This window comes from Indicator indicator, chromosome 17 (assembly GCF_027791375.1).
Source record: "Indicator indicator isolate 239-I01 chromosome 17, UM_Iind_1.1, whole genome shotgun sequence".
Taxonomy (NCBI): Eukaryota; Metazoa; Chordata; class Aves; order Piciformes; family Indicatoridae; genus Indicator; species Indicator indicator.
In genome coordinates, this window is record NC_072026.1 from 21,706,271 (window position 1) to 21,725,597 (window position 19,327).

The following is a 19,327-nucleotide window of genomic DNA, read 5'->3' on the forward strand; positions in this document are numbered from 1 at the left end:
CAGCTGAGTGCCAAGGGCATGATCACAGATCCCAGGATGTTAGGGGTTGGAAGGGACCTCTGAAGATCATCAAATCCAAGCCCCGCCCTGCCAGAGCAGGACCAGAGAATCCAGCACAGGTCACACAGGAACACATCCACACAGGGCTGGAAGATCTCCAGAGGAGACTCCACAACCTCTCTGGGCAACCTGCTCCAGGGCTCTGTGACTCTCACAGTGAAGAATTTCCTCCCCATGTTGAGCTGGAACCTCCTCTGCTGGAGTTTATCTCCATTGCCCCTTTTCCTATCACAGGATGCAACAGAGCAGAGCCTGTGCCCCTGCTCTTGACACAAACCTCTGGCTCTCTAACCTTCAGAGTGGCTGCTTGTGGGACAAGGCTCAGGAGCAAGGGCTGACTGTTTCTCCTGACCAAGCCCCAGAGCTGTGGCCAGGCATCAGCATTCCAAGGGAGTGCACCACTTACCATGGCAACATCCGGAAGTCTCCTGAGTATTCCTCATACTTGTAGTTCACCACGTGCCAGTCGGAGCTGTAGGTTTTAATGCACTGAAAGGAAAACAACACAGCTCTTTGCAGGCTACCCCAAGCCAAACAGAGCCATGCACAGGGGCTGGAAGGTGACAGGCTGCTGGGTGAGATAAGGGCGAGTGGAAAGGCTCTGAACAAGGTGCTGCACTCACTGTGCATCGCAACGCAGGATTTCATGAGGAACCTTTTCAGAACAAAGACAAATACCCCAGAGCACCTGGCCTGCCACACTGCTGCTGCTTGTGTATTAACATCACTCCAGGGCATTAAAAAAAGGACTGATTTGGGAGGCCACTGTCTTCCAGAAAGCATCAGCAGTGTAGTGCCTCTAACCCAACATCAGCCATTGCTCGGTGTTTAGTTCCCCTGCACTGGGAGGGAATGGTCCTCAAGAGCTGCACCCTGCAGAACAAAGCTGTGGCCCCCAGGGTGCTCCAGGGAGGATGTGTAGTGCACCCTGCTGCACTCCTGCCCCTTGCAGTGGTGGCAGGTGGTGCAAAGCAACACATTTTGCCTGCCTACAAAACCCACTGGAAAGAAGGCAGGTGTGAGGATTCTCTCGTGCAGTCAGCTGACAGTGAGTGGTGCTCCCACACAGGAGCAGCCAAGGGATCTGCAGCCTTGCAGGCCAGCAGCTATGGCAGAACATCCTGCCCAAGAGCAGAAAGTGCCGAATGCAGGATGTGGAATTCTGCCCCTACCTCTTTGACAAAGAGACTCTGAGCTTTCTTTAGAGCATCTTCTGGCACTGTTGACTGCAAAGTCCTTCTCTGTCGGCTGATGACTGAGATCTGCAGGAAAAAAGGAGAACATCTTTTCAGTCCAAACTGGGTCTTTAGGGCTTGATACCTGTTCAAGGATGTGTGGTGGGCCCAAGTCACTAGTGGGTCATGATGGTTTTATGTGTCAGCAATGCACCCCAAATTGACTTCTGGGTAACTGGAAATTCTCCAAGGTAAGCAGGACTGAAGCTCACAAAGTCCCAGAATGGAGGGAAGGGGAGTTTGGGAGGGACCTCTGGAGATCATTTAATCCAACCCTCCCAGCTAAAGCAGGTTCATCTAAATCAGCTTGCACAGGAACACATCCAGGCAGGTTTAGAATCTCTCCAGATAAGGAGATTCCACAACTTCTCTGGGCACCCTGCCCCAGGGCTCCAGCACCCTCGAGTAAAGTTTCTCCTCATGTTTAAATGGTGAGTGAGCCTCAAACGTGAGGAACAGGCAGTGCCAACTCACAGAGACATCCTCAATGGGAAATATCAGCAGGTCCCGGAGGGGATCACTGTAGATCTGAACCTTGCGCTGGAGGATCACGTTCTCATAGTCCAAGGGCTCAACCACTTTGGTTTTTTCCTGCAGCAAAAGCGTAAGATGAAAAAAATGTACACACATATAATATGTAAAATAACCAGAGATTAATGTAGAGCCACAGAACTGTCAAGGTTGGAAGAGGTCTTTGAGATCATCAAGCCCAACCACTCACCCAGAGCTCACAACCCCACCACTGCTGCTAGGCCACTGCCACTGACCCACGTCCCTCAGCACCACATCCACACTGAACTTAAACCTCTCCAGGGATGGGGACTCCACCACCTCCCTGGGCAGCCTGGGACAGTGCCTGAAACCCTTTATGGGGAAGAAATTGTTCCTAATATCCAACCTGAACCTCCCCTGTGCAACTTGAGGCTGTTTCCTCTTGTCCTGTCACTTGCTGCATGTGAGAAGAGACCAACCCCCACCTGGCTCCAGCCTCCTCTGAGGTAGTTGTAGAGGGTGATGAGGTCTCCCCTCAGCCTCCTCTTCTGAAGACTAAAACACCTTGTGCTATATTCAGCCTGGTGATTTCAAACTGTGCTACCCACAGACTGCTCATTAACTATCTGGTAGTCCAGAGGTGCAGGGAAGCACTGATGTGTGCAGACAGGGAAACACAGGGTTAAGCACTCTGCTGCTCTAGTCAAGCACAGTCTCTACTTTCTTAATGAAGCCAGAAATCCTCCTGGACAGGCCAGAGCTTCAGAGCTGCAAGCTTCAGAATCTGTGGGTATGAGCTGCTGATCCACACAGCTCAGAAGCCACCCAGCCTCCCACACTCAGCTCCAGGCTGGTTTTGCCACAGGAGCTGATGAGAGCCCTGCCCTCCCTGGAAAGGTGATGCTGATGCAAGCCAGCTCTCGGCACCTCCTGAGCAGGAAACTTGCCCCATGGAGTGCAAAGTGGCTGGAAAGGCAAGGGAATCCCTCTCCTTAAGGACAACAGTGGAAGTTAGGAACAGGTTCTTTACCATGAAAGTAGTGGAACACTGCAACAGGTTGCCCAAGGAGGTAGCTGAGGCCCCATCCCTTGAGCTATTCAAGGTGAGGCTGGACAGGGCTCTGGGCAACCTGATCCAGTGGAGGACGTCCCTGCTGACTGCTGGGATGTTGGACTGGATGAGCTTTGAAGATCCCTTCCAATCCAGACCATTCTGTGATTCTATGAACAAAGCTGGGGAAGGGTCTGGAGAACAGGGCAGGGGAGAAGCAACTGAGGGAGCTGGGGGTGTTTAGCCTGGAGGAAGCTGAGGGGAGACCTCATTGCTCTCTAAAGCTCCCTGAGAGGAGGCTGCAGTGAGGTGGGGGTTGGGCTCTGCTCCCTAGTCTCAGGTGCTGGAAGGAGAGGAAATGGCCTGAAATTGTGCCAGGGGAGGGTTAGATTGGAGATTAGGAAAAATGTCTTTGGTGCAAGAATGGCCAGGGGTTGGAACAGGCTGCCCAGGGAGGTGGTGGTGTCCCCATGCCTGGAGGTGTCCCAGAAACCTGTGGCCATGGCACTTGGGGCCATGGTTTGGTGGCCATGGTGGGGTTGGATTGGTGGTTGGACTCTCTGATCTCAGAGGGCTTTTCCAACCCAAACAATCCTATGATTCTATAAATCACACCTCAGCCACAGCCAAAGGCTGGAAAACTCTGGGGCCTGCTTTTGCTCTGACTTACATCTCTGGGAAGCAAAATGAACTTCTCCAAAATCCCTGCAGTAAAAAGCATCAGGAGAACTCTGTTCTGTTGGCCATTGCAGTATTTCTGTCTGTTACAAGCCCAGAAAACTGGACCTTAAAACATGTGAGCAAGCCCCAAACTCCTGCAGCAGGCAAATGTCACCACAGCTGCACAGAGCTAGACTTCAGACTCCACAAGAGTCACTTAGCAATGCAGTTGTGAACAGGATCATTGCCCCCAAAAGCCAACCCTTGGCTCTGTAAATAAACCTTCATCACAAAAGGGGAAGCAAATGCTGACACAGCAACTTGGCCTTGTTTTGAACATTTGTTGATGCCTGGCCATATGTTGTGGTCATGGAGAGTGGTTATGAAACCACTCCTGATGCCTGCATGGCACATGCCTTGTAGGATGGTGTGATTGGGCTCTCCACTCTTGGAAAGCAACCTCAGATGTTTCCCTCTTAGCAGCAAGCTTTGTGCCTCCAGCTGAAGGGTTTGGCCAGGACTGTTCAGGTAGAATCACAGAATTGAAGCCTTCTAAGACCATCAAGTCCAACTGTCAACCTACCACTACCCTGGCCATTAAACCATGTCCCCAGGTGCCAGGTCTCCACACAGCCTGCTCCCCAAGTTAAAAATGAAACCACCAGAAGGCTTCTCACTGAAGGCAGCAAAACCTGCAGCCTAAGAAAATGAGTCACAGAACCACAGAATGTTAGGGGTTGGTAGGGACCTCCAGAGGTCATCCAGTCCAAACCCCCCTGCCAGATAAAGGTCACCCAGGGCAGGACACACAGGAACACATCCAGGTGGGGCTTGAAAGTCTCCAGAGAAGGAGACTCCACAAATTCTCTGGGCAGCCTGCTCTGGGCTCCAACACCCTCACAGCAAAAAAAAAAAAAAGATTTTCCTTAAGTTCAAGTGAAACCTCCCGGGTTCCAGTTTGTGCCCACTGCCCCTTGTCCTGTCACTGGGCACCACTGAGAAGAGCCCAGCCTCAACCTTCTGACCTCCACCCTTTAGCTATTGATGAGTGTTAAGAAGATCCCCTCTCAATCTGCTCTTCTCCAGGCTAGAGTCCAAAACAAGGCTCAAAAGCTCAGCCCCTTGTAACACCACAGAGCAAGCTGCTGCCCCAGCAAGTGTCCAAACAGCCCAGTGCTGCTCCAGAAGCACCCACAGCCCTGTGCCTTTGGCTCTGGAGTTTCTGGGATGCATTAGGGAATGTTTTCAAGCCCTTTGCAGCAACTGTGAGCCAGGGTTTGCTCTAAGGACACCTGAGCATCTCCTGTGCTGCAGTGGAGCCAGTGCAGTTGTCATATGAAGGAGGAACAGCACCCAGCTTCAGTGCCATGATAACAGCAGAAGCACTGCAGCCATCATGGGAGCAGCCCACCAGATTCCCTGTGGGAAAGACACACTGGGAGAGAGCTCACTTGGCAGAGAGCTCATGCTGGGTGCTAGAGAATCCAAGTGCTGCTGCCCAGCTCCCCCAGGCAAGGGGGATTTGGGGCAGAGGGTGGTGAATGCTGCCAGCCTCACTGCACCTGGAGCACCTCTAGCTCCTGCAGCCAGCACCTGAGCTGCAGAGCCACCTGACAAAAAGACTGTCTGAAAACAGGAGTTTCCAAACCCCACAGGGAAGATGGAGAAAAGCAACCCAGTTTCTCTCATGCTCTTCAAATGCTTAATTGCATTTGGCTAATCATCTGAACCACTGCTCTCCTTTCAGGCTAACACTAGCCTGCTGCTGAAGACTGGCCAAGCTGAGTACACTAATGGGAATTAGCAGGGCATTCCCAAGCTGCTCTCCCATTTGCAGGCCTGGGGCCAGGTGTCTCCAGAGCTTGGCCAGTCCATGAGGCCAGGCAGGACCCCCCCAGCCCAGGCACACAGCCCTCTGCTGACCTGAGCCATTTACTTCTCTCACTGCTCAGCTGCTGCAGCACTCCCAGCCAAACCCAGCAACCTCAGCTGGTTACAGCAGTGCCCTGAGCCCAGGCACTGCTCACACCAGCTGCACATCTCACCTCACCCTGGCAGCACTTCCAAAGGTAAATGAGAAGCCCTCTAAGAGCCTGTCACATCCCTGTGGCACTAAACAGTGTCCTCTCAGGGAGTCACGAGGTCTCCCCTCAGCCTCCTCTTCTCTGGACTAAACAACCCCAAGTCCCTCATCTGCTCCTCACCAGCCCTGCTCTTCAGATCCTTCACAGCTTCATTTCCCTTCATTGGAGCTGCTCCAGCCCTTCAGTGTCCTTGCAGCATGGTCCTGAAACTGGGAGTCTGTTTCTAAAGTTGTTCTTTTTACAAGCTGGGCTTTTGACAACATTTCTTTTCTAGCTTTGACATCTCTGGTGACCAGCAAGACAAAGCCCTGGCAGTGATCCTCAGGGGATTCAATGACAGTTAAATGGCAAGGACTTAAAAAGGACCCCACATCCTCACATGAGAGGCTTCAAAACATGTATAAGACTGCCCACCACAGCATGAAAAAGCTGCTTAAAATAGCTCAGTCCAGCTCTCCTGCTGCTGGGGGTCTGGGCATACTGGACAGAACGTGGTGTACAGGCTGCTGCTGTGAGCTGTATCCCAGGAGCCCAGCCTGAGGCACAGCACTCATGGCCAATGACCCAGGGAGCTCCAGCAGGTGAGGGATGTGCAGCTGCAGAGAGCTGTGCAGCACCCACAGATGGGCTGGTAGCTCCATAGAGCTCTCCTTGGCCAAGCTGTGGGAGTTCCCTGCCTCAGCTCACAGCAGCTCTCTGTCACCTGCAGCACAGCACCCAGCCACACACAGCCAGGGTGTCCCAGGCCCTGACAGGAATCACAGCAGTGTCTCTGCAGTGAAGCCAAGAGATGCAGGTCAGGCTGTTTGCAAGCAAAGCAGCTGCTCATGAAAGGATGTGGCCTGCTCCCTGCCTGCTGCTGAGGCAAGAGACTTCTCCCTCCATCCCAAACCATGCTGGCTGCTCAGTGGGGCCAAGGATGCCCATGCACCTGCAGAGTAAGGAGGAAACCATCACCAATGTTTTTCACCCTTTGGTCCAGCCTAGTGCCCAGCACCCCAACAGGGCTGAAGGTAAAGCTTTAAGCCCTGAAAATTAGATTTCAAAGTCTTAGTTTTTCTGACAAGCTTGGTTAAAGCACACAGCTCCCAGCATCCAGGGCTCAGCCTCATGCTGCCTGCTGCTGTCACAACAGCAGATGGCACCCATCAAAGTCATTATGAAAGCAGAGGAAAAACTATTACCTTAAAGTAATTAGTCTCAGAAACCACAAATTCCTCCAGAGGGAAAGCCAATATCCAAGAACAAAGGAATGCTGCCTGTCCAGCAGCAAAACCAACCCTTTTCACAGTCTCACAGTATCACAGAGGCTGGAAGGGACCTCCAGAGATCATCAGGTCCAATGCCCTTGCCAGAGCAGAGTCACTTAGGGTAGTCTGCACAGGAATGCATCCAGTTGGGTTTGGAAAGTCTCCAGAGAAGGAGACTCCATAAACTAATCTGGGCAGCCTGCTCCAGGGCTCTGTCACCCTCACACCAAAGAAGTTTCTCCTCATGTTGAGCTGAAATCTTCTCTGTTCCAGTTTGTCTCCATTGTTCCTTGGCTTATCACTGTGCACCACCCAAAAGAGCCTGGCCCCCTCCTCCTGCCCCCCACCCCTCAGCTATTGATAGACATTGATCAGATCCCTCTCAGCCTTCTCTTCTCCACACTAAACAGCCCCAGGGCTCTCAGGCTCTCTTCACAGGGGAGATGCTCAAGTCCCCTAAGCATCCTCCTGGCTCTCCCTTGGACTCTCTCCAGCAGGTCTCTGTCTCTCTTGAACTGGGGAGCCCAGCCCTGGACACAGGATTGCAGCTGTGGTCTCAGTAGGGCAGAGTAGAGAGGTAGAAGAACTTCCCTAGCCCTGCTGGACACCTTTCTTCATACATCCCAGGATCCCATTGTCTCTCTTGGCCACAAGAGCACATCATTGTTCCCTGCAGAACTTGCTGCCCACCAGCACTCCAAGGTCTTTCTCTGTGGAGCTGCTCTCCAGCAGGGCAGCCTCTACTCTGTCCTGGTGCCTGTTGTTATTCCTCCCCAGATGCAGGACCCTGCCCTTGTCCTTATGAATCTCCATGAGGTTTGCCTGCAGCCAGCTCCCAGCCTGTCCAGGTCACACTGGATGGCAGCACAGCCTGAGGGGTGTCAGCCAACCCCCCCAGTTTTCCGGAGATAAACATGTGCACTGGTGCCCAAGCCACCCTGCACTGCAGTACACATGCAGCAGCTCTTCACCCAGGGCAGGCAGACAGGGGCATTGTGATGCTCCTGAGGTTCCTCCAACCTCTTGTGCAGCACCAATTGCAGGTTGGGGTGAGCTGCCTTTTCCCAGCCCTCATGGTTGCAACACCCTGAGCACATCTGGCAGCAGGTCCCAGCCCAAAGCGTCACAGTCCACTGCACTAGGACAAAAATCAAGATCCACAGAAAGACCTCATAGTCCTTTTCAGGCTGTGATAGCTGGGGACAGGCTGGGAGAGTTGGGGCTGTTCAGGCTGGAGAAGAGAAGGCTGCAGGGAGACCTCAGAGCAGCCTTCCAGGACCTGAAGGGGCTCCAGGAGAGCTGGGGAGGGACTTTGGACAAGGGCTGGGAGTGCCAGGATGAGGGACAATGGCTTTGAGCTGGGAGAGGGGAGATTGAGAGTGGAGATGAGGAAGAAATTGTTGAGAGTGAGGGTGGGGAGAGACTGGCACAGGTTGCTCAGGGAGGCTGTGGTTGCCCTCTTCCTGGAGGTGCTCATGGCCAGGCTGGATGAGGCCTTGAGCAAGCTGGGCTGGTGGATTGGAACTGGCTAGTCTTTGAGGTCCCTTCCAACCCAACCCATTCTGTGATAGTGGAAAAACACAACCAAACCTGATTTAACCCAACAGAGAGCAGGGGAGCAGTGCACCCTCCCTGAGGAGCCCGCTCCCCTCTCTTTAGCAGAGCCTCACACAGCAGCCTGTGCCCAACACACACAACTGCATCCTGTCCCTCTGCTGCTGCCCGGGGCACAGGGCCATGCAGAGCACGAGGGAGAGGGGCATCTGCTGTGCTCCAGTCCCCATGCAGGCTGGGTCACAGTGGCACAGGCAGAACAACAGCCTGTCTATTGGGGTAGCTGCTCTTGCAGCAAGCAGGCTGGCTGGCATTTCAACAGGAAATGCACTGAAATTACTTCAGCAGAAACCTGCCCACAAACACCAACGCCTTTGGCCAGGCACGAGCACAAAGGGGCTGGCAAGAGGAAAACCCCAACTCCAGGGCCTCATCCTCACTGCCCTGCTGCCCCCTGCCAGCCTGAGCACAAACCCCCACTGCACAGAAACCACCAGAGAGTTTGGAGGAAAGGTTTCAGTAATTAATTTCATTAATAAAGAGGGATTGATCTGAACAAGCCAGACTGGCTTCCTTCTGTAGCCACTTGCAAGGCTCACAAAGTGTCTTGAACATTTGTACAGACAGGGATGTCAGCTTCATAACCACAGGCAGCTGGAGATACTCATGTGGGGAAGGACAGGAAAAGCCATTTCTGTTTTCATAGAATCACAGAATGGCTCAGGTTGGAAGGGACCTTAAGGATCATCTACTCCAAACCCCCTGCCACGGGCAGGGACACCTCCCCCCAGCCCAGCTTGCTCAAGGTCTCATCCAGCCTGGCCTTCAACACCTCCAGGGAGGAGGCAGCCACAGCCTCCCTGGACAACCTGTGCCAGTGTCTCACCACTCTCACTCTCAACAATTTCTTCCCAATCTCCACTCTCAGTCTGCCCTCTCCCAGCTCAAAGCCATTCTCCCTCATCCTGGCACTCCCAGCCCTTGTCAGAAGTCTGTCCCCAGCTCTCCTGGAGCCCCTTCAGGTCCTGGAAGGCTGCTCTGAGGTCCCCCTGGAGCCTTCTCCTCTCCAGGCTGCACACCCCCAGCTCCCTCAGCCTGGCCTCATAGCAGAGCTGCTCCAGCCCTTGGATCATCTTTGTGGCCTCCTCTGGACTCTCTCCAGCAGCTCTGTGTCCTTCTTGTGCTGGGGACCCCAGAGCTGGAGGCAGGATTGGAGGTGAGGTCTGAGCAGAGCAGACCAAGGGGCAGAATTCCCTCTCCTGCCCTGCTGCCCACACTCCTCTGGCTGCTGCTCAGCACCCAACACCCCCAAGGCTTTTTCTGCAGGGCTGCTCTCAACCCACTCTGCACCCAGCCTGGATTTGTGCCTGGAAATGGCACAACTTTTGTTGCCTGAAAACCAGTAGGTACCTGTCTTCTAGTGTCCTGCATTTGTATACTGTACAAATATGTCAATGTTTTTATTGTAAGTACACGATCAGTGTTCTTCTGAGATCCTTTCCCCACAGAATTACAATAAGTGATGTGACTGTGCAGAAAGTAACAGAAAGATGTTTCATTTGAGGATTTTTTTTTTAAGACAGCAGCCACAGGATCACAGAATGGTAGGGGTTGGAAGGGACCTCTGAAGATGATCCAGCCCAACCCCCCTGCCACAGCAGGGCCACCCATAGTAAATCACCCAGGAACACATCCAGCTGGGTTTGGAATGCCTCCAGAGATGGAGACTCCACAACTTCTCTGGGCAGCCTGGTCCAGGGCTCTGTCACCCTCAAAATGAAGAATTTCTTCCTCATGTTTGCATGGAACCTCCTGGGTTCCAGTTTGTGTCCATTGCTCCTTGTCCAGTCACTGAGCACCACTGAGAAGAGCCTGGGTCCATCCTCCAGACACCCTTTAGCCTTCGATCAGATCCCCCTCAGCCTCTTCTCCAGGATAACCAGCCCCAGGTCTCTCAGCCTTTCCTCACAAGGAACTCAAGATGTTGCAGTCCCCTCAGCATCTTGGTGGCTCTCTGTTGGACTCTGCAGTAGCCAAAGCAATACTATCAGAAAGTTTGTGTATTTTCAGTCCTTTCAGGCTGGCTCTCCTTTAAAACAAGCAATATCCAGAGAAGAAAACAACTTCAGGGCAAACCTGGCTGGTTTGGCTCTGCTGTGACCAATTGCTGTGACTCATTAACATCAGCCCCACAGCGTTTCCTCTGGCGTGGCAGAAGCCAAGCCCAGAGCACTCTGCACCAGCACTGCCCTGTGCTTCTCAGGGCACCTCCAGCCCCCCAGGCACCCCCACACTGCTCCATCTCCACCTGGCACAGCTGGCCCTGCAGTGCCTCCTCCCTGCCTTCCACCCAAACCCTTGTGGGTTTGCAGCACCCAGGCCATGCTGCTTGCTCACTTCCTCAGGAACAGAGACCTCAGAGCTGCACTTCAGTATCTGCAGGGGAGCTGCAGGCAGGCTGGGGAGGGACTGTTCAGAAGGGGCTGTGGGGATAGGATGAGAGGCAATGGTTTGAAAGTGGAGCAGGGCAGAGGTAGGTTGGACACCAGGAGGGAGTTGTGCACAGTGAGGCTGGTGAGACACTGGCACAGGCTGCCCAGGGAGGTGGTTGAGGCTCCATCCTTGGAAACATTCAAGGCCAGACTTTCCTTTCCCTGCTTCTTTTTCTTTCTTTCCTTTCTCTCTTTCTTTCTTTTCTTTCTTTCTCTCTTTCTTCTTTCCTTTTTCTTTCTTTTCTATTTTTCTCTCTTTTTTCTTTTCTCTCTTTCCTTTTTCTTTCTTTTCTCTCTTTTCTTTTTCTTTCTTTTCTTTCTTTTATCTTTCCCTCTTTTCTTTCTTTCTCTCTCTCCTTTTCTTTCTTTCTCTCTCTCCTTTTCTTTCTTTCTATCTCTCTTTCTCCCTTCCCTTCCCATTTAATTTCCTTTTTTTCTCTCTCCCTCATTTTTTCCCCCAAATATCACATTTTTGACTGTTTCTTCATTGCCATGATCCTCTTTCACAGCCTCTGACTCAAGCTTGCAGGAAGCTTCATTTCAAAAAGCTGCAAATCACACCTGATTCATCATCCCACGAACACAAGTAAGAACAATGAAAAGTGGGAAACCCTGAGCTTGGCTACCCAGCACCTTGAGCTGCCATAACCCCCTGCAAAGCCAGAAAAAAAGCCTGCACTACAAAGACTTTGCACTTAAAAGCAGAGGAGAGAGGGAAGAAGTGGAAACAGGCACTGGGGAGGAAGCGCAGAGAGGGAGCCAGTGTGAGTCAGCACACATGGCAGCAGGCACAGCACCACACAGCCCTGCTGCTGCCAGGAGGGTTTGTGGGCTGCCCAGCAAAGCCACATCTTGGGAAGCAAGCAGAAGGAAGGCAAGGAAGCAGCTCTCACCAGCAGACTGGGAGCTTGTGCCCATGAGCCTGCTGCAAACCCCAGTGCTCAGCTGGATGGAACAGCAGGGCCCAGGGCAAGATGTGCAAGACAGGCTGTGGTAAAACCACAAGGATGAAAAACAGTCAATAACATTGGGTGCAAGCAGGCCAAAGCTATTTTTACCCTGGCCAGAGAGAAGAAAGTTTGCAAACACAAGAGGAATGCCCAGACAGGAATCCCAGCTGTGCTGAAGGCACCAAAACACTGAGCTGGAGATCATGGGAGAACATCTCCACCTGAGACAGGGCAGAGAGATGGACTGGGCTGTCAGAGGGCCCAGTCTCAAGCTGTGCCAGGGGAGGTCTAGGCTGGATGTTAGGAGGAAGTTCTTCACAGAGAGATTTGCCATTGGGATGTGCTGCCCAGGGAGGTGGTGGAGTCTCCACCCCTGGAGGTGTTCAAGAAAATCCTGGATGAGGCACTTAGTGCCATGGTCTGGTTGACTGGGTAGGGCTGGGTTATGGGTTGGACTGGATGAGCTTGGAGGTCTCTTCCAACCTGGCTGATTCTATGATTCTATGATTCTAGAGACACACCAACACACTGAGCACCATGGGACATGCCAAGGGAGTAAAACCTCCCAAGGAGGGAGAGGGAAGGGTGGCAGGAGCTGGCCCACTGTGGTGCAGGAGCAGGTGAGATGGGGAATGCAGGTTTTGCTCACCTGGGGATGGAGCCATGCTGGAGGGAGGTGAGCACAGAGGTGATGACAGGAGAAATGGGACCTGTGTGAAGGCTGGCACTGTGCAGCTGTGAGAGACCAGAGAGGGGGGCAAGGGGAGGTGACAGAGAGGGTGTGCACTGTAGACAGGAGAGAGGAGCCCCAGGGGCAAGTGGGAAGGGAAGAGGCCCAAGAGAGAGAGAGTGGGTACCCACACAGCTCAGAGCAATAGTCTGTGCAGCCCTCCCAAGAGCAGCAGGCAAGCAACCTCCAAGACCATTCCTGGCAGCTGCCAGCAGCTCAGCCTGACACAGTGGCACTGCCTGCTGCACCTCACCACCTGCTCACTCAAATCCTAGAATCTTAGATTGGAAATGGCCTCTAAGCTCATCCAGTCCAACCAGGAACCCAACCCCACCATGGCCCCAAGTGCCATGGCCACAGGTTTCTTGAACACTTCCAGGGATGGGGACTCCACCACCTCCCTGGGCAGACTGTGCCAATCCCTGACCACTTTTAAAGCAAAGAAAATTTTCCTATCTCCAACTTAACCCTCCCCTGGTGCAACTTGAGGACATTTCCTCTCATCCTCTTACTTGGCAGAAGAGATCAACACCCACCTGGCTCCAACCTCTTTCCTGCATCCCACAGCCAAACTGGCAGCATTACCTCACGTGGATGCTTGCAGCACATGGATGCATGAGGGATGTTCTGTGGTCCAGAGCAGAACAAGAGAAGCAGGACAAAGGCTTGCACAGGCTGGGCCAACACACAGGAGCAGATCTGTGGCACACCAGCCCTCCCAGGGCTCTCCTGGCCCAGCAGTAAATACATCCTCCCTGCAGCAGTGTGATGCCTTCAGCAGGAAACCCAGCACCTCCTTTTTCCCTTGCAGTGCCCATGCTATGGCCTGCAAGGAAATGTTTCCCCAGCTGCAGTCCAGGCAAGCAGCCTCTCCTTTCCCTGTTCCTCAGCTCCCCAACAATGACCCAACTGCAGGACTCACTTTGTGTCTTTTACACCCAGATCTGGGTACAAGAAGGCAAAGGGAGCCCAGCAGCTGGACAGCAGGAGGCACAGCTGCAAGTGCATCATGGCCAGGAGTCTTCTCAGATAGGAGCCTGGGTGAGAGTCCCCTCACTTGCCTTCCCATACAGGAGTTGGGTGTCAGGAGGGAGGGGACAGGGACAGGCTCTGCTCAGCTGCACCCTGTGATAGGAGAAGGGGCAATGGATGGAAACTGCAGCACAGGAGGTTCCACCTCAACATGGGGAGGAACTTCTGCACTGGGAGGGCCACAGAGCCCTGGAGCAGGCTGCCCAGAGAGGTTGTGGAGTCTCCTTCTCTGGAGCCTTTCCAGCCCCATCTGGATGTGTTCCTGTGTGAGCTGTGCTGGATTCTCTGGTCCTGCTCTGGCAGGGGGATTGGACTTGATGATCTCTGGAGGTCCCTTCCAACCCCTACTATCCTGTGAGCCTGTGAGTTAGGTGCCAGTCTGCACCATGCTCCAGCTCTGAAACACTGCAGACAGCAGAGGGCTGCTGCTCCCCTCCCTCCCTCTGCTCTGTGTGAAATGGAGGTGGCTGTGTCTGACAGCAGCCCTCAGAGAAATCAAAAGCCATGTGATGGGGAAGGGGAGGGGGGGGGGGGGGGGAGCAGAGCCCTGGCACCCTGCAGGAGAACATTGGCAGCTCAGATGACTCACACTTTCCATCCCAAAGTGCAGAGCAGGAGCCTGCCCCCCCCTTTCTCCTGCACTTCTTTCCAGCGGTGCAGAAGCATTTTACTGACCCTCACCTTCCTCCTCCTGCACCCATGGCCCTGGCTGGCAGCAGAACCTCCTCAGAGCATTACAAAGGGCAGGCAGGGTTCTGAAGATTTGGTAACTTGGATGTCTCTAAGAAAGAAGATGCCAAATTCTCCAGTGAGGAAGCAGCACCAGCAATGGTGTGAGCAGCAGGAGCAGGGCACGGATTGTTCCCCTGTACTAGGCACTGGTGAGGCCACACCTTGAGTCCTGGGTTCAGTTTTGGGGCACTCACTCCAAGAAGGACACAGAGGGGCAGAGCAGGGCCAGAGAAAGGCAACAAAGCTGGGGAAGGGTCTGGAGAACAGGGCTGGGGAGGAGCAGCTGAGGGAGCTGGGGGTGTTCAGTGTGGAGAAGAAGAGGCTCAGGGGAGACCTCATTGCTCTCTACAATCCCTGAAGGGAGTCTGCAGTGAGGTTGGGCTCTTCTCCCTAGTCCCAGGTGATAGAATGAGAGGAAATGGCTTGGAATTGAAATTGAGAGTTCGGTTGGAGATTAGAAGAAACTTCTTCCCTGAAAGGGTTCTGAGAGCCTGGCACAGGCTGCCCAGGGAGGTGGTTGAATCCCCATCCCTGGAGGTGTTTCAAAGAGGCAGAGCTGTGGTGCTGAGGGCCATGGTTTAGCCCCAGCCTTGGCAGGGTTTGAGAATGGTTGGACTCAATGATCTGGAAGGGTTTTTCCAACCCAAACCATTCCATGGTTGTATGACAAAGCAAGAGTGCAGTTCTCAGTGCTGACTCTGAGAGTAGTGCAGCACCAGTTCAAGACCCCAGCTTGGAGAAGCCTTGAAGAAACAGTCAAAAAGCTGCTGTCACTGCAGCCACACAAACATTTACCTGCCATTATTAGGCCTGGCAAATAGAACTCATCCAGGCCCTGAAGTGTCTTCAGACAGTCAGAAATTACAGGAAGTCAGGAAAATCAATGTGGCTCTTCCCTTCCACTTACTCAGAAGTGGATTCCACACTTGACAGCCTTCAGCAGACCACGTTCTGAAGCTCAGCTCTGCAGCCACAAGGACCAGCAACTCTGGTTTCTCAGGCAAGCCTGAGATTCTTGCAAAACCATTTAAGGAAAGGAAGAAAACAGCCCTCAAAAGGAGCTGCCCTGCAATGAGCACTGAGATCTCACAGCTCAGGCTAGAAGGCAGAGCTGCTGCTCTGGCCTACATGCACCTCACCTTTACACAGCCCTTCTGAACCAAAGGCAGAGTCACAACAGGAAAAGCACCATCAGAGGGGAGTGGTAGCTGGGGGCATAGTCTAGCTCTGGCATAACTCTTCAGGACATGGTTTAATGGCCATGGTGGTGTTGGGTTCACAGAATCACAGGATGTTAGGGGCTGAAGGGACCTGGAGAGATCATCGAGTCCAACCCCCCTGCCACAGCAGGGTCAGGGTTGATGGTTGGGCTTAATGATCTCAGAGGTCTTTTCCAACCACAATGATTCTATGATTCCATAAGCACACTTGGAGGTGATCCAGCACTGCTCCTGCACAGGGCAGTGATTAGGGCAAGCACCTGAGATTGCTTTCTTGCCCCCTGTGCCCTGATCTTCCTCCAGAAGGGCTCTGGGCAACCTGATCTAGTTGGAGGATGCCCTTGCTGACCTGCAGGGGGTCTGGAATAGCTGACCTTTGGAGGTCCCTTCCTACCCAAACCATTCTATGATTCCATCATCTCTGAGGGCTTCTGTGTGAGGTGTCAGTGATAGCTCAGTACAGACTGCAGCAGCATCTCCAGCTCCAGAGTGGCACCCAAAGTTCTGGGGGTCCCTGTCTGCACAGGTACATCCTGGCTCAGCCCCAGCCCTCCTGCACAAGGAGCAGAGGGAGGGATCAGTGCAGGAGCTGCGCCTGCACCCAGCTCAGCATCAGAGCATGAGAGAGGAAAATATGGCAGAGCACTGATTTCCTCCTCTGAACACAACAGTGTTAATAGAAATTGGCAACAGAGCACTGGTTTCTACGGGACAGATGAAGTCCTGCCAGACAGGACTGCTCCAGAAGCACAGGCATGTTAGAAAAAAAAAAAAGGAAAATAGTGACTCCCACCACAAAACTCTGTGTTATTTATAGCATCTCTGCACTGGAGGATCCAAAAGAGCCTTCCGGATGTCACTGCTATTCCATCATTTATTTATGTAGGATCACTTTTATATTTAGCATCCAGTTCCAGCAAAGCAAGCTTCAGAACATCTTAAAGCAATTAATTACACATAAGCAGAACCCCTCCCTTTCCTGCCTGCTCATCAAAACTCTTGTTTTTCACTCTAGAAGCCACTGGTGCATGGGGCCAAGCCAGCTGCACAGCCCCTCCCTGAAGGTGAGAAGGCGAAATCATAGAATGGGTTGGGTTGGAAGGGACCTTCAAGATCATCCAGCTCCAACCCCCTGCCATGGGCAGGGACACCTCCCACCAGCCCAGCTTGCTCAAGGCCTCATCCAGCCTGGACTTGAACACCTCCAGGGAGGAGGCATCCACAGCCTCCCTGGGCAACCTGTGCCAGTCTCTCCCCACCCTCACTCTCAACAATTTCTTCCTCATCTTCAGTCTCAATCTCCCCTCTCCCAGCCCAAAGCCATTGTCCTCATCCTGGCACTCCCAGCCCTTGGCAAAAGTCCCTCCCCAGCTTTCCTTCAGCCCCCTTCAGGTCCTGGAAGGCTGCTCTGAGGTCTCCCTGGAGCCTTCTCTTCTCCAGGCTGAACAGCCCCAACTCTCCCAGCCTGTCCCCACAGAGGAGGTTCTCCAGCCCTCTGATCATCCTCATGGCCTCCTCTACACCCACTCCAACAGTTTAATGTCCTTCTTGTTCTGGGGGTGAAATGCTCCTCAGCTTCACTGGGGCACCAACAGAGCCAGGCAATGGTGAAGCAACTTGCTCAAGCCATTAGAGCAACGCTGGGGAAAAACAAAGCAGGAAGTCCCCAAATGGATTTGGGTTTCCTTAGAAACACCCCCAGCAGTGAAGTCAAACCCCAGAGATGTCAGTGGTGGTTTAAGCAGCTCAGGAAATTGTCTCAGCCCTCATCTCTGCTCTGCCTCTGGGCTGCAGGCATCAGACCTGGGTGCAGATGGCTGCAGAGGCTGCAAAGCTAAACTCTTCTCTCCCCAGCAAATGCAGAAGGGCCTGTGGATGAGCTCCTGCCACATGGACTGGGCTCTGCCATGGATGAAGCTCTGCCATGCTTCAACCCACTCACAGTTCAAACACCAGAAGCACCTTAGAGTTTTCCCCAGATTCAAAAATCCATGAAGAAACCTCCAGCACTGGAGAGCTGAGCAGAGTGGAACCTCTTGAAGTTCAGCATGGGCAAGTGTAGGGTCCTGCATCTGGAGAATAATAACCCCTGCAGCTGCACAGGTGAGGGGTGACCTGCTGGAAAGCAGCTCTGCAGAGAAGGACCTTAGAGTGCTGGTGGGCAAGTTCACCATGGGGCAGCAATGTGCCCTCAGGGCCAAGAAAGCCAATGGTCTCCTGGGGTGCATTGAGAAGAGTGTGGTCAGCAGGTCAAGGGAGGTTCTCCTCCCCCTCTACTCTGCCCTGGTGAGGCCTCACCTGGAGCACTGTGTCCAGTTCTGGGTTCCCCAGTTCAAAAGGGACAGGGAACTACTGGAGAGAGTCCAGTGGAGGGCTGTGAAAATGCTGAGGGGCCTGGAGCATCTCTCTTAGGAGGAGAGGCTGAGAGACCTGGGGCTAATTAGCCTAGAGATTAGCCTGAGGAAGGGAGCAGCCTGAGGAGGGGAGCTTCTCAACGCTGATCAATAGCTAAAGGGTGGAGCTTTGGACTGAAACAAGCAGGGTCTCCTCCCAGCTGTAGCTGCTCCCCAGGGACAGCCCCATGGCAGGAGATATTTAAAGGGGAAAGAAAAAATTGCATTTCAGCAAGAAAGTAGAGAGGGGTGAGAAAGGGGTCAGCAAGGAGCAGGCTTGACCCCATTAGAGAAGCAGCAGGAGGCAGGGAAAAGCTGTAAAGGTAAATCAGGGCTGTGCTGAAGGAAAGAGGAGCCAGCAAGGGAGAGCTTTGATTTGTACTTTTTAAGGGAATAAAAGAGATGGAGGGAGATGGTGGCAGGGAGATACACTGCAGTGTTTCTGAGGTGACAGTGCTACCCACAAAGGCAAATGAAGCTTCTCTCTTCTTCCTTGGGCAGCAGTGAGGAGGCAAATGAAGCAGGAAGCTGAAGCACATGTGTGCCCCAAGCCTGGCTGCTCTGCAGCTGCTGCCTGTGACTGTGACTTGCATTCTGGGGCCACGGAAATGTCAAAAGCTTTGTGCAGTTTTTGCATCATTAGAGATAATAAATCAGCAGGGAAAGGGCTAAGTGGGGTGCTGTAAAACCCACCAAGCTGCACATACAACAGGATGCCACAGTGCACACTGCAGCACCTAGCCCAGGTTAAACACTCCTGGGCTCTGCAGGGATCTCCAGATAGCAGAAGAGGTTGAAACACAGCCCCAGAGCCATCCCCCACCTGGGTTCTGCGTGCACCAAATCCCCATCCGCATTGCTGGCATCAGCTGCAGGCTCCACCACCAACCATCTGCTCCAGGCCTTCCTCTGCATTCACCCTGGCAGGTGGGGGCAGATGCTGTCAGTGCAGGGAGGGACACCTGCATCCTCCTGACACTGTCTCTGGCACAGAACAAACCACTCTCAGCCCTGCCCAGCAAGTGCAAGGGCTGCCTGCTTTGCTCTCTTCATACAGCTTTCCTGCAACGGGCAGGGGGACACAAATCTTCACATGAAGGAAGGGGGACACAGGTCTTTGAATGGAGGAAGGAAGGAAGGGGGACACAGGTCTTTGAAAGAAGGGAGGAAGGAAGGGGGACACAGGTCAAGGAAGGAAGGAAGGAAGGAGGGAAGGAAGGAAGGAAGGGGGACACAGGTCTTTGAAGGAAGGGAGGAAGGAAGGGGGACAAAGGTCTTTGAAGGTATGGAGAAAGGAAGGGGGACCCAGGTCTTTGAATGGAGGAAGGAAGGAAAGGGGGCACAAGTCTTTGAATGATGCCTTGGGAAGGGCAAGTTTAGTGCCCATCAAGA

General features: G+C 53.2%; 1 protein-coding gene across 3 annotated transcripts in view; it reads right to left on the bottom strand.

Annotated features, from left to right (window-relative positions):
* Window positions 1–19,327, bottom strand: part of DOCK11 (dedicator of cytokinesis 11) — a 128,920-nt gene that overhangs the window by 101,917 nt on the left and 7,676 nt on the right. For all 3 annotated transcript variants that reach the window (XM_054388518.1, XM_054388517.1, XM_054388516.1), the window contains exons 2-4: window positions 1,770–1,886; window positions 1,233–1,322; window positions 467–549 (exon numbers count right to left, since the gene is read on the bottom strand). In XM_054388518.1, the coding sequence (XP_054244493.1) occupies window positions 467–549; window positions 1,233–1,322; window positions 1,770–1,886 (290 nt within the window). The remainder of the gene's footprint in view (window positions 1–466; window positions 550–1,232; window positions 1,323–1,769; window positions 1,887–19,327) is intronic.